The sequence below is a fragment of the Verticillium dahliae genome, genomic scaffold (genome assembly GCF_000150675.1).
Source record: "Verticillium dahliae VdLs.17 supercont1.6 genomic scaffold, whole genome shotgun sequence".
NCBI classification, from domain to species: domain Eukaryota; kingdom Fungi; phylum Ascomycota; class Sordariomycetes; order Glomerellales; family Plectosphaerellaceae; genus Verticillium; species Verticillium dahliae.
The window spans coordinates 1,057,692-1,072,901 of NW_009276926.1; the positions used below are offsets into that span (position 1 = coordinate 1,057,692).

Consider the following 15,210-nt stretch of genomic DNA (forward strand, 5'->3'; position numbering starts at 1 on the left):
GTCCCTCTGCGTCGGCCACGAGGTCGTATGCAAGGGCGTCCGCGTCGGCAAAGTTTCGTGCAGGACGTCAAGGAAGGCGACCGCGTCGGCGTCGGCGCCCAGATCTGGTCGTGCCTCAAGTGCCCGCAGTGCAAGTCCCAGAACGAGAACTACTGCCCGCACATGGTCGACACATACAACTCAAAGTACGAGGACGGCAGCGACGCGCATGGCGGGTTCGCCTCGCACATCCGCGCACACTGGTACTTTGTCTTCCGCATCCCCGACGCCCTCGACTCGGCCGACGCAGCACCGCTGCTATGCGCCGGGTTGACGACGTACTCCCCACTCGTACGCGCCGGTATCAAGTCCGGCAGCAAAGTCGCCGTCATCGGCATTGGCGGCCTCGGCCACCTGGGGCTGCAGTGGGCTAAGGCGTTGGGTGCGGAAGTGTACGCGCTGACGCATTCGCCCAGCAAGGAGAAGGATGCCAAAGCACTGGGGGCCGCGGGCGTCATCGATACAAACGAGGACGGCTGGGCCGACAAACGGGCTTTCCAGTTTGACTTTGTCCTCAACTGCACTGATGCTGCCGACAAGTTTGATCTGCCGACGTATCTGAGCATCCTCAATATTGGCGGCGAGTTCCACATGGTCGGCCTGGGTGATAAGTCGTTGCCGCAGATGCCGCCCAGCGCTTTTGCAAGCAATGCTGCCAAGCTGACAGGCAGCCATATCGGCAACAGGCAGGAGATGCAGGCCATGTTGAAGCTGGCTGGCGACAAGAACATTACGCCCATGGTGGAGAAGCTTCCTCTGGGCGAGAAGGGGCTCAAGGAGGCTGTTGAGAGGGTTCAGGAGAACAAGGTTCGGTACAGGTTTACCATGACCGACTTTGACAAGGCCTTCAAGGCTTGAGTCGAGGGTTCGGATTAGCGTTCGCAACGAAATGACCAAGCAGGCATTTTGATGGAATACATTTGCATATAAGGTGTTACTGCATTAGTTGATGTGAGCACATGAGCTCTGCCGTGAAGTATCACATCAGGATGATCTGCTAGGGTCAATTTAACCTTGGCCAAGAGGCTGCAAAATCAATTACAAACATATTTTGCAGCTCTTTGTGTCAGTTCTCTTCAGTGATAAGCAAGGCGTCAGTTGACTTTGTCCACCAGTGCCTTGGGTAGGCAGATTATGAAGAATTGTACCGCAAGTATCACGTGTAGTACAATTTTATTCTTCGTCGACTGATAACGTGACCTGTGCTATTGACTCTCTTGAACGCGTCGAATATGCATCCAAACGTTCTTTCCCCTTTCAGAGGCACGTGTAATCGAAAGACACGGGTGGAAAACTCAACAATAAACTAACCCTCTGGTGAAAGCACCATGCCACAAACCTCAGGCAAGTGCGGACACAACTACACTCTCAAAGACAATCCCCCCATCGCCAGACGTGCACGCCAAAGCCTTCACCACTAAAAACAGGGCATGTAACGAACATGTCTGCAGACCACCCATTCGCGGCATATCACCGGGCTGGTGGCACAGCTCGAGCTGAGGTCGCCATTGCAACTGCGCCCCTGACCCATTACATCCAAGAGGCATACCATGAACTCGACCCTGCTGATGAAGAGGCCCCCATTTTCCGCGATGACCTGGAGCACACGGTCGAGCCACTGCTTCGCCGTGGGTTCCGCAACACCATCATCCTGGCAGCAGGCGGATATAACCCCCCTCACTACGGCCACGCCGAGCTGCTGACCCACGTCTTACACCATGGCGGCGAAGACCTCAACATCATCGCCGCCATCATGATTCCCATCGACGACACCAACCTCAAGCGAAAGTTCGGCATTGCAGAGAACCCCATCATTCTGCCCAAATCTCTGCGCGTCTCCCTCTGCCGAAATAGCCCCCTCATCCCAAACAACGTTTGGGTCTACGACCAGCCGGAGACCGAATGGCACGCCTTCCGCAGCCGCCTGGAAGCTTCGATCACGTCCAGCGGTTTCACCGTCAACTTCATGACGGTCGTTGGCCCCGACCACATCTCCATCGCCTCAGTGCACAGCCCGGCCCGCTGGAGCTGTTCCGAGACCATCGTCTCGGATGCCTGCAGGCCCGCCGATTTCGTAGCAGGACACCACAAGAACCTCGTGCGCATCACAGCGTGCACTGATTGGCATCGACTGAAGAATCCCAATCTCGGCAAAATCCGACGCTTGATTGAAGACAAGGCCGCACGCCGCTTCAACGATGCTCTCGTTATCGGGAGCGTGTCTCATGCTGGTTGAGGTCCCCTCCCAAAGAAATGCCATTTTACCGCAACACTGACACGTCTACAGAGCGCGAGCAGAGGGCTTATGTGGAGGAGAGCTTTTGCGACGCCGTTCTTGACGTGCGCGCCATCTAGGAGACGCGGTGCGGAACAGTCAAGGGTGTGCCCGAGCTCACGATCCGCTTTGTGCCGTGGACCGAAGGGCAACGGAAGCCCAATGTGTCGTCGACGGACATGCGGAAACTCATTGTCAGCTGCGACGCGACTGAGCTCGGCTCGACGAAAGGACTCGCCGGCAAGGCGCTCTGCCACGAGGAGCTTGTTCAGTGGATTCTGCGTGAGCTGCCCGAGCGGGCGAAGATGAGCGCTGTGCCAGTCAAGGGAGAGAGTACAGCTGTCCATGAGTGGTAGGAAGCAGAAATAAACTGCGTGTAGGGGTTGTTTGGAAGCGCAACATGGCCTAGCTTTCATTGATGATTGACAACAAGTCTCCTGGTGGGATAGCCCATTGCTCGTGGAGGTACTGGTAATTAGTAGCCGTCGGCAGAACTGTACAGGGAATCAAGGACCTGAATCGTCTTCAACAAAATAAATACCATCCACGAATCATCTTTTCGTTCGTAGCCTTGAGTATCGCAGCAGTCTCCGCAGAGGCTCAAGCAGGCCTTGAGACCCGAGGCGAAGGACCATGATGTCGCAACAGACGATGCCGCCACAGGTGGCGCACATAAGAAAACCGCCACCTCGGCCCAAACCGAGTCGCCCCACCAAAGCCACCCAAAACGCACCCTAGTCCCGGAGCATATGCGCTGCAGCTCAAGAACATGAATCACTGACGCCGCTCCAACCTTGCCACAGCCAAACTCAAACCAACACCACCAACAACGCGCCAACTCGTTCCCTCGAAAACACACAACGCAAACAAAAGACAAGAACACCAAACGAGCAAAATGTCACGCCTCCTCCCCCGCCTGCCGACAACCCTCCGCGCCCTCCGCGCCCCCCTCGCAAGACCCTACTCCTCCTCCTCCTCCTCCTCCTCCTCCTCGGCCTTCAAACCCTCCCCAGCGCCCCCCCGCCTCCCCGCCTCCGAGCAAGCCGAGTTCGAACGCCTCCAGCGCACAGCGGCCGTCGCCTCCGGTTTCGACATGAGCCCGCCCTCTCCCGCCGAGGCGACCGAGACGACGACGGCGGCAGCCCCGGGCAAGGTCGAGGTGCGCGCCGACGACGGCGAGGCCCTCCACCAGGACGTGCGCCGCGGCGCGCCACCCGAGTTCGAGGGCGAGACGAATCCCAAGACGGGTGAGGTCGGCGGGCCGAAGAACGAGCCTCTGCGGTGGGGCGGTGATGGCGACTGGAGCTACAATGGGCGGGTGACGGACTTTTAATGCATGGTTGTGCAATGAATGGGATGGGCAGAAAGAGGAGCAATGATTCCACAATACTGGAAAGATGATAGATGAAGGAGGCAAAGCGCATAATGCATGGCGATGCCAAATATGCTCCTCGAAGGCTCGATGCGGTTTGCGCTGAACAACGGAAAAGCCACTTTAATGTATGATGGCGTGCATGTACAACACCATGTTAAATGTTACGAATGAGTCGCATGGTAAATGAACTGGGGGTATTCACAGCATTTACAACTAGCCTACAGTACTCCATCCTACAACCGATCCCTGCTGATCCCCTTTACGTCTCCCGCCTTGAGACGGGCCGGAAGACTGACATGTCTGGCATATTATATAATTGCCAAGATGAGGTAGAACACCAATATGGCAACAAGATGTTACTCACTCGAGCTCTTCTCGCCACTCACTTCCACTTCCAACTTCTCCGTTTGTTTCTCGGCAACGCTGGCAGGCGCGTCATCAACCGCACCCTGCTCACTTGGTTCCCCAGCCCTCTCAGCCGGCTGATTTTCCTTGTCGCCGTCGCTAGGCGCCTTGCCGTCCTTGTCAGCAGGGTTGGCCTGGCCGTTGGCTGCTTTCGCCTCAGCCGTCTTTCGCCATGCGCCTGTCATATCAACCAACGTGACCGTGGTAGCAGTCTGGTCGCTGCCATTGCCCTCGGGCCAGTTGACAGCCTTCACTTCCGCCATGGCCCTGCGCATGCGCTCGCGTCGCGCCTTACCCCGCAGTCGGTTCTGTGCTCCGGCGCCATTGTCGACCCAACGGATGGCCGTGATCATGAAACTGATGCCGTCGTGGACTGACTTGCGCCCGCCATATGTGCCGCCCCACTCGCGAGACTTGACCCCAAACCGCACCGTGCTGCTGTACTTTTCGAGCCGGGGCAGGATGAGAATCGTCACCTGCATGTCGCGATCAGGTTGCACCTGAACGGGGCCAGTGTTAGGTGCCTTGTCGAGATACGTCGCCATGTTGGCCTCCTGTCGGGCCTGCTCGTCTCTCTCCTTATCCTTGCGTCGCTTGTTCGGTATTGGCTCCTTGTCCTGGAACAAGATGCCGCGGTCGAGGTCCAACATGTTGACGTCCACGTTGGACCATTCGCCTCGAATCCAGCCTCCGTGTATGCACGCCGCCACGACGTCCGTATCGTCCGTGTACACATCTGTGCCCCACAGTGCTCTGCGATACGTAATCTCCTCGCGCGCTTCCTTGGTAAGGTGGGTGCGAGATACCTTGACTGTCATGGTGCAGTTCTCCTTGTCCTTGATGACCTTCCACGGCAGAGGAACCGGCGTCGACGAGAATCCCACGTCAGAAGGCTGCCTCTGTAGCTGCCGAGCTGGTTGCAACCTTGGTTCATACACCACGTCTCCCAAATGATGACGCGGGCGGCTGGCGACCGATTGGAGCACCTCTTTCGACGTAACGATTGTCTTGGGTCTAGGTGGCAACGTGACCGTGGGGCTGGCCAGGGGCGTCCTGGCATGTGGCTCCTTTCCAAGGTGCACCTGTGGCATTGCTCGTGGCACGGCGTGGTGGTGATGATGATGGCCCGCTGACGAGTCCTTGCCGCCGATCGTGGGCGAAGGAACGGGCGTGCCGCCCTTGATATTCTTGAAGGGTGCGACGCCAGTGTGTGCCGCCGCTGGGTGTTGGTCGGGCTCGTGGTGGTGATGGTGGTGGTGGTGGCTATGGCTTGTCAGGATCGCTACTGAAACTCCAGAGGGGATATTGAAACCTACTGATGATGGTGCTGGTGCGTCTTGGCACGCTTCGTACGACTAGCTGGTGTGAGTCGCCCACTGCTGTCCTCGTCGAACTTGACATCGGGCGCATCTTTCAGCTTCCTTCGCTTGCCCTTGGCAGGCGCTTTGCCTGCCACTTCAGGTCCAGAATCGTGCAAAGGAGCGTCCACTTCATCACGTCGCGCCAAGCTTGCGTTGGTGTATGCAAGTTGCGCCCCGGGCGCGACAGGGCTCGAGACGATGCCGCTGACTCCACTCCCTATGCCGGAGAACATGCGACCGAATTCGCTCTTGATGCCTGGCTCACCACCAGGGGCGGAAATCTGGGGTTGAGCCCCCTGCACAGCCTGCGGAAGAGGAGAGATGCGACCCTTGCGATTGATCTCTTGAATGGTCAGAAGGTTGCGCTGGCTCGCGTGGCCCTCCTCGCCTGGCCGCCTCGGCGAATCGTACATCGATCCATGCGCCGGGTTGTACGCGACGGATGGCGGCGGTGGGCCTTCTTCGAGTGGCCTTCTGTGACCTGGCGGAGGCTGCTGAGCTTGCGGGTGGAGAAGGTTCATGCGCGCGCGCTCTGGAGAGTCAAACGGCTGGGGCTGGTTCGGCGGACCCGTCTGTGGCATTGGATGGGATGACGGAGGATGGGAACTTGGCGGGTAGCGGTCGGGAGGAGGAGGAGGCTGGCCATAGGCTGGAGCAGCGTGGCCCGGATAGCCAGGTCCGGCAGTGGAGGGGTGCTCGGGATGAGGATGTCGCGGGTAAAATCCGGCAGGATCGTAGGGCGCCCTGGATTGCTCATAAGGCGGCCGGGGCCAGGCAGCGTGATCGCGGGCATGGTCGCGGGCATCAGGCGGACGATTGTACGGAGGGGCTTGGCCTCGTGGCGGCTCGTGTTGTCGGAAATCGGGCTGGTGCGCAGGATGGCCTCGCCCTCCTTCTCCTCCCGAGTGCGCGCGATCGCGTCGCTCTCGTTCCCTAAACTCCATTTCATCACGTCTTTCGCGCTCCGCCCTATAACGGTCATCGTAAGCAAAGGGTTTGAGCCCGGGCCGCTCTGGGTTGTATTCCATCGAGCCGCGCGGCACCTCTTCTCGCCGCTGATAAGCGTCTTCTGGGCCCGGCGCTCGGCCCAAGTCTCCCTGTCGTGGAGGCGCACTCTGATACGGCTTGGGCGGACTATTTGGTCTGGGAGGGCCACCAGGTATGCGACTCGACTCCCTGTTTTCTTGCTGCGAGGGCGCTCGCTGGTGGTAGGACTGGGGCGTTCCGTAGCGCTGCATCTCGGGCGTTGTTGAATGCGTTTTCTGTGGTGATGCCGCTACGCTACCTCGTGGGTCCGCCCTCTGATCGCCTCTAGGATCGCCCCTTGGGTCATACGGTCGGGGGTGGTCGGGAGTGTATGGTCTTCGAAACGGTTGGTAGTCAGCGGCGGCAGAAGGCATCCGCGGAGATGCTTGGACGGACGGGGCAAAGGTCGGACCGGAGGCGGCTGAAGTTGTGGGGGGAGCATACTGCGAAGGCGGTGGTTGAGAGTCGCGAGATGCCGAAGGTGGTCCTCCTAACATGGAGGATATCGACATGGAGCTGCCGGTGCTATTTGTCCTCGGCATGTGGCCAAGGGCAGGAAGTTCGCGACCGCCAGGGAATGACGGTGGACCGCTCGGCATGTGCGGACCCCTCGGTGGCGGCAAGCCATAAGAGCCTATTTGATGTGGGGGCTGCTGTTGTTGCTGCGGCTGTTGACCACCTTGCTGAGGTGGCGATCCCGGCGGTGGCATTGTGCGATTCGAGGGGGGCCCCGGTGGCAACGATGATGTACTGGTGTGACGAGAGTGCCCATGAGTGGGAGGAGGATGCTGCTGTTGCTGCTGTTGCTGGGAATGCGAATTCGATTCTTGAGGATACGGCCGTGGCCCTGAAGGGTAGTAAGGGTTTTCGGCGGATCTGCGCTGATCGGTATAGGGAGGGTTGGGCGGCGGCGGCGGATGCGCCGTGGCAGGGGGATAGGGAGACTGGTTTGGGTTCGACGGTGGCGGCGCGGCATTCGGTGGGAAAGGCGATCGATTATAAGGCGACGCAGCGTTGCGCGAGAAGGGCAGCTGGGATGGCTGTCGGGGATCCATGACGGCGACCGAAAGAGCTCAGCAGCTGACAGAGACGTATGGGGGAGGCCGCATGCGCGGTTCCGGGTCGACGAGGACGCCGACGACTTCAGCGGCAGAATGAGACAAGGCCTGCAGCGAAGATGGAGAGAATAGTATGAATTTGTTGTCGCAAGTGCGCAATCGTCGGGCGACAACCGGCGGGAAAGGGGACACGATGTCGTGGGTGTGTTGTTTTGGTGTTTGGGTCAGGTTCGGTTCGTGACAGCGTGAGCTCTCTGGTGTGCTTGTGGAGCTGCTGGCGTTGGGTTGAGACAAAGCTGGGCCCAGCCGAGATTTTTTGCCCCGTCTTCTCTCCTGGTAGGATTGTCAGGGCGTCAGGGCGTCAGGGCGTCTGGCTCGTGTGTGGCGGCGCGACCCAAGGCAAATCAGCCGGGGGAGGACAGGGGGTCTAGGACAGATTCGTTGGCGCTAGTGAGACACCAGGCAGGGGGTCGAGCATGGGTGACAGACGAAGCTGTTCGCTGCTGATGGAGAAGTCGATGCGTGTCGCTCGCCCTGTGCCTTGTGACAGGTGTTGCCAGGCTTTTGTGATGTCGAGAGCCGCAAAGACGTTTAGAGTGGAAGATATCGACGACGACGACGACGACACCTAGGACCACGGCTTGAACAAAGAAAGGGGGAGAGAAAAAAAAAGGAGGGAAAGTCGCACAGTTGCTGGGAAGAGAGTGGAGTGCAGACAGTCCTCTGAGAAACGAGCCCGAGAGCGTCTTCGATTGCGTTGCGTTTGTGTTACTTACAATAAGTGGTGGCTGCACCCGATGGGGACGGAAGGGCGGCTAGGAGCAGCGAACAGGGCCAAAGCGGAGAAGGGGATGGAGGGGAGGCTTATGCAGGCGGGAGGCAGTTTGGCGGGAAGAGAAAGCGCAGGATCGCAAAGTGTGACGACGTTCGATGCAGTAAAAGGCGGTGGGAAGTGTTTTTGGTCCTGGCCGTGGAGGAGGGAGGGGGGGCGGGTGGATCAACAGGTGCAGGTGATCGTTGTTGATGGACGCACTTCAGAAGTGCGAATTCGGTCAAGGTGAGTGAGGACGAATGTGCGGTGTCACAGAGTCGGGGTGACGAGCCGCCGTTGATGGGAATAGAGGGTAATCGGCGGCGTGATGGTGTGCCAGTAAGGGATTGGTTAATTCAAGTCGCGCTGTATGGAGCGTATGTGGTGTACTGTATGTGATGATGGATATGCTCAGAAACAGCTGGCAAGATTCGGGTTTGGAGGTCAAGTTTGGGGGTGAGGGCAGAAAATGCTGCATCTTGGCAGGGTGGGGAAGTAGGTACGGAACAGGAAAGGAAGGGACTGTTGATGCGACTGCCCCGATGATGCATTATTGATGACCGAGGGAGCAAGGAAGAAGCAGTCGCCCGTCGCACTAGGGCGTGACTCGCAAGAACAACCACCATGGTCCTGCCCTGTATTGGACAGACCGGGTATACATACATACAACTTGCGCTGCATGGCACTGAAGGAGAGATCCGTCTACCTTCACACCATCGTCGAGGTCCCTGTAGGATATCGGTGCTGGCCATGGGACCCTTCAGACGCATCCTCAGTCTCGTACTGTACCTACCACCTAGGTAGGTAGGTACATGTAGGTAGGCACGCGAAGCATGACCCTATCAAAGCTTTGATCCCAGTTTGAGGGGAAACTGGAAGAACAGGGGGTGGGCAGCCCGATGAAAAGTGGAGCAGGGTTGTTTGGTCGATTTGCTGGGCCACGGGGAGTGCCTTCCCCAGCTTGCCGTTAAGGTTGAGCTAAGCCTGTTCCAGCCAAGTGCTCGTTCTTGGGGGCCTGTCACCTGAATGGCGAGCCTGGACCACCCTGCCTGTTCTTGCATCTTCGTCAACCAAGCATGCCCATGCACCTGCGCACAGATCGACAGACAAACAAATCTCGGCACGTCAACACTTCATCAGCTGTACGAACCAAGATGGGAATCGTGGCCGCATTTTAAGAAGCTCGGCTACTTTCTCCCTCGAACACGGAGTTCCATAAGGGCGATACTATTCGTCCTGCCTTCCATACTTAACCACGTGCCTACGTGAGGTAACTAGGCCTACAGTACATTTGGTCAGCTCACGCCAGCCTTGCTGGACGCAGCCACTATCACACCGGATCCGGCATCTCGGCCTTCCTCGTTGACAGCAAACACAATGTGTAGTCCGAAGCGACTTCTGTGCAACAGAACTTTTTTTCCCCGCCTGGGCCAGGCTGGATGTGCCGGCTGGAACGTCACACTCTGTAACACGCCGCACTTCCACGACTACTTTGCAGTATCCAGGTTCTTAATGAAGGACCGCTAACACTGCTTAGCTGCAGGTATCAGTCGCAAAAGGCGAATGCTCGGCGTCTAATCAGATAACTCTGAGACGTCCTGTTGAACGGTCCTTCAAGCCTCTACGAACCAGCCATTCTTCGTTTACATGGAAATAGACCTTGGAGCCCGAGATGTCCAGACTGGCGATCAAGAAATTGGGTCGACTGCTTGAAACCACAGAATATGGCATTTCTTCTCCGAATCCTAATTGCAGTTCCATGATAAGTGTATGGGCAGATAGTACTATGGTACCGAGGCTGCGCCTGCAACAGCGATGTTTATCTGCCGCCAGATCTCATCCTCGGGCCTCATCGGGGCTGGTCCTCTTCGATCTGTTTCGAGGAAGTGCCTCGTTTGCCCTTCACTTGGCTCCGCCGTTCGAGCATCCACTTTGGGCACCGGTCAAACGTCTATCGGGTTCTCCCTAGGTTCAATCGCTGTAGGTCAGCTCTTTCTCTCATAGTAACGACATGATGCGATTCAAAAAAGACTGTAGGCAAACTCTCAACGGCCATGCGTCTTTTGCACAGGAGGAACTTCTGACTTGGAAAGAAATGGAAGCGTGCAGTGCTCGGAGAGGCAGAACATTCCTGCAGATTATCTCGTCCCTCCCGAAGGCGATGGTCTTAGAGCCTCGCTGGTGCGCTGCATTTGGCCGCGCACTTCAGCGTAATGAAAAGCAACTTTGGCAGCACTCGGAATCCCTGGAACGCCGCCAACGAGGGTTTGCCTATTTACTTACCTTGGTAGGTATAGTACGTAGGGGCTCCGATCTGAGAGCTTCCCCCAGTCCAACAATTATGGTCGGGCCTGGTAGGCTGATCCGAACTCAGACATTTTGACATTAGCATCTTTACCTCGTCTGGATCTAATAACACAAGTCATGTTGAACCCATAATCAGTCGACATGGGATGCGAAAGGGTGCCGGAAGATGCAGTTGATGTTTATTCAGCTGGCATTTCCCGATGAGGACCAACATACCCAACCTGCCTGACACCACTACCGCGTGTGTGTGGGTGGGAATTATACGGATGTCGACTTGCCGGCCTCCACCGGCGCCAAAAATGACACCCATGACGAAGCGAGAGGCCCTAGAAGGCCCCCTCGAACAAGCCCCCCCCCCCCCCCCCCCGGCTCTTCCCCTCATTTGTTCATTCATCCAAGGGTTTCCACGGTTTCCCCTCCGAAAAACCTTGGGCTCATAGCCCCCCTCTCCCCCTTGAGGGCGGGGGGATTTGTTCGCCTTGGGAAAAGAAAGCCCTGCCTCCCCCCTGCGCATCGAAGATAGAACTTGAACCTGAGACCCTAGAACTGGGCACGCCAAAAAAGCCTGGCGGGGTCCCCTCAACCCCCCTTTTATTTGCGTGGTTATTGACCGGCAAAGGGAAAACAAGGTAGGGGCCCCAACCTCCTCCCCCCCCCCCAAAAAAAACTCCCAAACCTAATTCCCCCCCCTTTTGAAACCAAACGGGAAAAAAGACCACTAATGGAATGTTTTAGCACCTAATAAAACAGCCAAGAAGCCCCTCACGACCCGGCCCTGGCCCACGGCCTGCCCCCAGAGGCAGAGCCAAAGCCCATTGTGATTGTGCGCTGTTACCATCCACGCCAACGTAACGAACCCAACTGTGTGCATCCATCCCCCCTTCGTTTCTCGCGCACGAAACCTCTCTCCACCAAACCTCCCAACTATATCATCGACCTCGATGTGAGCCTCCCTTCCCACAGAGCTGGGCAACTGGCATTCGGAGCGCGCCAACTGCCGACAGATTCAACAAGACGACACGACAGGCCCCAAGGACTGCCGTTGGACCAACGATCCACGCGACCAGGCGACGTCCCTCTCGCGGTCCCACCCGCCATGCCTCCCAAAGGCTCTCGCAGGTTCAATGGCAAGAGCCGCAGCGGCTGCACCCAATGCAAGAAACGCCGAGTCAAGGTAAGCAAACTTCTCTGCCCCTGCCATCACTGAAGCATAGCATGTCAATTGTCCGTTGCCTGTATCCATCGCCGTCGACATGATGGCTGACCCCGCGACCTATCCAGTGCGACTGCATCGGTCCCGTCTGCGCCAACTGCCCGCAGACGCCAGGAGCAATGCAGCTATCTTGGCCTGCTGGCGACGAACATGAGCGACCTGACGACGGGCCTGCCGATCCCAACCCGGAATGACGACGCCATGGCTGTCGTGCGACACGCCGCTGCCGCCGTCGAGCACGCCTCTTCACGAGATGCCCTGATCAACACCATGCCGGCCGAACGATGGAGGGCCGACGAGGCAGAGCTAAAGCATCACTTCTTCACCCACGCATGGCACACCTTTTCGCTCTTGTCGGACCCTACAAAATGCGATGTTTGGTCTAGGTGGATCCCGCAGCTCGCCACGCGACACATATTCATCCAACAGATCATGCTGTCGTTATCAGCGTTACACATTTGCTACCTCCAGCCTCCAGATCCGAAACGATACTACGCCCTCACCTACCAATACTCGATTCAAGCTAGCAACTGTTTTCGGCTCGCCATTCGAGAGATGAACGAGGAGAACTGGGTGCTACTGGTCATGTTCTCCATGTGTAACGGCATCTTCGACTACTACCGACCCTTCCTCGACGAGAACGTCATGTCCATACCCTACCAGCCCAACCCAGCCGACACGTTGTCGCTCATGCGCGTTGGCGGACAGTTCGGCGTGTCCATCGCCGAATATATGAAGAACAGCCCCTTGCGCGACAAGATTCAGCAGGCCGACGCCGACGCCTGGGGCCAAGACCCAGACGACCTCGCGCCCGCGACGCTTGACAAAATCGCAAAGCTCGAGACCTGGCTGCGGCCCGGCCCGAGCGACAGCGACCGCGAGGTCCTTGAAGCCGCCGCTGCTACAAAGGCCCTCGCCGCGCTGTCGTCCTGGGTTAAGACGCTGCCTGGTGGCAAGCCGCGCATGTTCTGTCACATGGTTGCCTGGCCCGTCATGCTACAGGAGGAGTACATTGCGCTGTTGCGCGCTAAGAGCCCTGCCGCCCTCATGGTCTTCATCCTTTGGAGCGAGGTCGCTACCTACGCCCCACGCCGGTGGTACTACGCCGCCTGGTTCCAGCGCGGCCTCAGCATCGGGCGGCGCGAGCTCGAGGCCCAGCAGCCCTTGACACAGCTGCACAGGCTGTGGAACTCTGGCATGGCCGTCGACGGCGATGAGTCCTTGGGCACCACCAGCGAGCACGGGAGTGCGTCCACCGTTGCGAGCACGGCATATCCGCCAACGCCCGTCTTCGCTGGCGACGGCGACGGCGAAACGGAACCGAACTGGGGACCTCTCAAAGAGCAGATGGGCGACAAGCAGGCATTGCCGCCCGGTTTTGGGGAGTTTATCGATGCGGAGCTGGAGGTCATGGGATGAAGGACGAAGGGCGAACTGGGATGGTCTGGAACTGAGCCCACCGATTAACAGGGGCACTGGTGTATGGGCTGGCGCATTGGGGTCGACTTCGGCTTTGGGGACAGGCGTTCTGAACAGAAAAAAATGAAGCTCGGGCTTTCAGGGACTGGAAACATATATGCATACGTACATAATGGGGGGTGGTAATATGCCATCGGCATGGGGGTGCTTCTGATTATATACATCATGGACGGCTGGCGTATTGTGGATATTCCGCTTCTCGATGGTCTTCGTTCGTGATTCTTAGCGTAGATGCTGCATCTCGTGTCCATCCCCGGCACATAAGAAGGAAGCCTTGGTATACCAGCTTCCCAAGTTGACCCTCCGAGTCCCGAAGTATGAAGGCACACCGAGTCTAGAACCGGGCCCGTATGTCCCTGACAAGGTGTATACGTAGAACAGTCTACAGAGTAGCCAATCATGACCGCGAATATTTGACCGCTTACGCTCGCCAGAATAAGTACATCGTGTTCAAGTCCTTGCCAAAAGATTATGTTTACTCACCTACCACAAAGTCTTGCTCGGTATCAGCGGCATCGAACTACCAGCTCAAGAATTTCACGCCCATGTCACCAAGATTCACAGGGGTTCACGCTTGATGGCCCAAGACATACCGAGAAACAAGCCCGTTCGGTCTATCGTAGCCGAAGGATGAGAATGCGTGAGTGCGCTAGCTGGCCCAAGTGGCCCCGTTCACGACCGTCGAGATCATACAAGGTCTAGCTCGCGTCGCTTGCCGACCCATGAGCGCCAAGTCCCGTGACGCTCCGCAAACTCCGCAAACAAAGAAGAGATGGGTTGCAGTGTGATGAACCCACCGCCCGCAGCATGTGACGCGAAACCTAGGTGATGACGGAGATACGATGTTACTCGGTGTCAAGGCTCTGTTGTATCTTTGTGGGTCCGTCTACGCTCCTGGTGCCAGAGCGCACGGAAATGATTAGACACGGAGGACATTTTGAAGGGGAATCTCCGCTAAGCCAATTATCGCGGACGTGGCCTTGGAACGTGAAGACCGTCATGATGTTGACGAAGAAAAAGCAAAAGATAATACCCTGCGGGCAATTGGTTTCTGGTTTCCGAACCAGGGAGTCGAACCCTGCGCCTGTCGGTGCTTCCGGATTGAAAGCGACAAATGTTAACCGATACACCAGTACGGATTGGTGGTTGGCGGGGCTCTAACGTAGCTACATGTGCCCCGGCCGTTTTGCTGAATGATCAGCAAAAAGACAAAACGATTCCGAACCAGGGAATCGAACCCTGAGCCTGACGGTGAGAGCGTCAAATGTTAGCCATTACACCAGTTCGGATTATTGAAAGCGGGAAAATAAAAGTCCTTATAGACTTCGCACAGCTCGTCTAGATTGAATCCGAGCTCTGCCTCTCCGCGTTCGAGCGTTGCAACGGCATTTGATGGACAAGGCAAACACTGCAATCATGAAGGCGTTGAGATCATGGTGACTGGCCCGCGACTCAGCCCACCATACTAATTGGTGGTCGAGCACAATAAGTTCGACTCTTGCCTCCCGTCCCACCCGCGATCTTGTGAGGCCGGCTGAATGGCAGCGGCTGGCATGTTGCTCGGCTTGGTAGGGAAGTACACAGATAGCTTTGAAAATGGCCACGCGCCTGAAGAAGTTTAAGAGTCTTGTGTTTGAGTGAATCCGCTAAGGCAACTAGCCTTCCACCCCTCATGTCCAGCTACCATGGACAGAAAAGCGCGAATGCAGCCAGGCTTGCCACAACTCCCCATGTATGCCCCTTCAAGCCTGTCATTCTTGCTCCAGCTCCACTCTGTGGCGAGGTTCTTGCACTCGCACCAGTCGCCTGCGACGCGGCCTCTGTCTCTGTAACAGTCTGCGTCGGCGCAGGAGCAGCGCGA

General features: G+C 57.4%; 6 protein-coding genes and 2 non-coding genes across 8 annotated transcripts in view; 4 read left to right on the forward strand and 4 right to left on the reverse strand.

Moving 5' to 3' along the window:
* Positions 1-27: 27 nt before the first annotated feature.
* Positions 28-897, forward strand: VDAG_03874 (NADP-dependent alcohol dehydrogenase; the record flags this gene model as incomplete). The annotated part of the gene is made up of 1 exon (XM_009653958.1): positions 28-897. The coding sequence occupies one exon, from the start codon at positions 28-30 to the stop codon at positions 895-897; it is 870 nt and encodes a 289-aa protein (XP_009652253.1).
* Positions 898-1,480: 583 nt separating this feature from the next.
* VDAG_03875 (uncharacterized protein) lies at positions 1,481-2,670 on the forward strand (the record flags this gene model as incomplete). The annotated part of the gene is made up of 2 exons (XM_009653959.1): positions 1,481-2,270; positions 2,414-2,670. The coding sequence occupies 2 exons, from the start codon at positions 1,481-1,483 to the stop codon at positions 2,668-2,670; spliced, it is 1,047 nt and encodes a 348-aa protein (XP_009652254.1).
* Positions 2,671-2,912: 242 nt separating this feature from the next.
* VDAG_03876 (uncharacterized protein) lies at positions 2,913-3,647 on the forward strand (the record flags this gene model as incomplete). The annotated part of the gene is made up of 1 exon (XM_009653960.1): positions 2,913-3,647. The coding sequence occupies exon 1, from the start codon at positions 3,210-3,212 to the stop codon at positions 3,645-3,647; it is 438 nt and encodes a 145-aa protein (XP_009652255.1). The 5' UTR covers positions 2,913-3,209.
* Positions 3,648-4,045: 398 nt separating this feature from the next.
* Positions 4,046-7,536, reverse strand: VDAG_03877 (uncharacterized protein; the record flags this gene model as incomplete). The annotated part of the gene is made up of 2 exons (XM_009653961.1): positions 4,046-5,357; positions 5,411-7,536. 2 exons carry the CDS (start codon positions 7,534-7,536, stop codon positions 4,046-4,048), a joined length of 3,438 nt encoding a protein of 1,145 aa, XP_009652256.1.
* Positions 7,537-11,458: 3,922 nt separating this feature from the next.
* Positions 11,459-13,289, forward strand: VDAG_03878 (uncharacterized protein; the record flags this gene model as incomplete). Its single annotated transcript, XM_009653962.1, has 2 exons — positions 11,459-11,831; positions 11,985-13,289. Exons 1-2 carry the CDS (start codon positions 11,754-11,756, stop codon positions 13,287-13,289), a joined length of 1,383 nt encoding a protein of 460 aa, XP_009652257.1. The 5' UTR covers positions 11,459-11,753.
* Positions 13,290-14,405: 1,116 nt separating this feature from the next.
* On the reverse strand, positions 14,406-14,488 carry VDAG_20124. The gene has a single exon. It is a non-coding gene; the product is annotated as a tRNA-Glu (tRNA).
* Positions 14,489-14,566: 78 nt separating this feature from the next.
* VDAG_20125 lies at positions 14,567-14,638 on the reverse strand. The gene has a single exon. It is a non-coding gene; the product is annotated as a tRNA-Glu (tRNA).
* A 27-nt stretch (positions 14,639-14,665) lies between these two features.
* The window catches only part of VDAG_03879 (uncharacterized protein), a gene marked incomplete at both ends in the record, with an annotated part of 1,411 nt that continues 866 nt past the window's right edge, over positions 14,666-15,210 (reverse strand). Inside the window, one exon of the mRNA XM_009653963.1 lies at positions 14,666-14,957. Within this exon, the coding sequence (XP_009652258.1) occupies positions 14,666-14,957 (292 nt within the window). The remainder of the gene's footprint in view (positions 14,958-15,210) is intronic.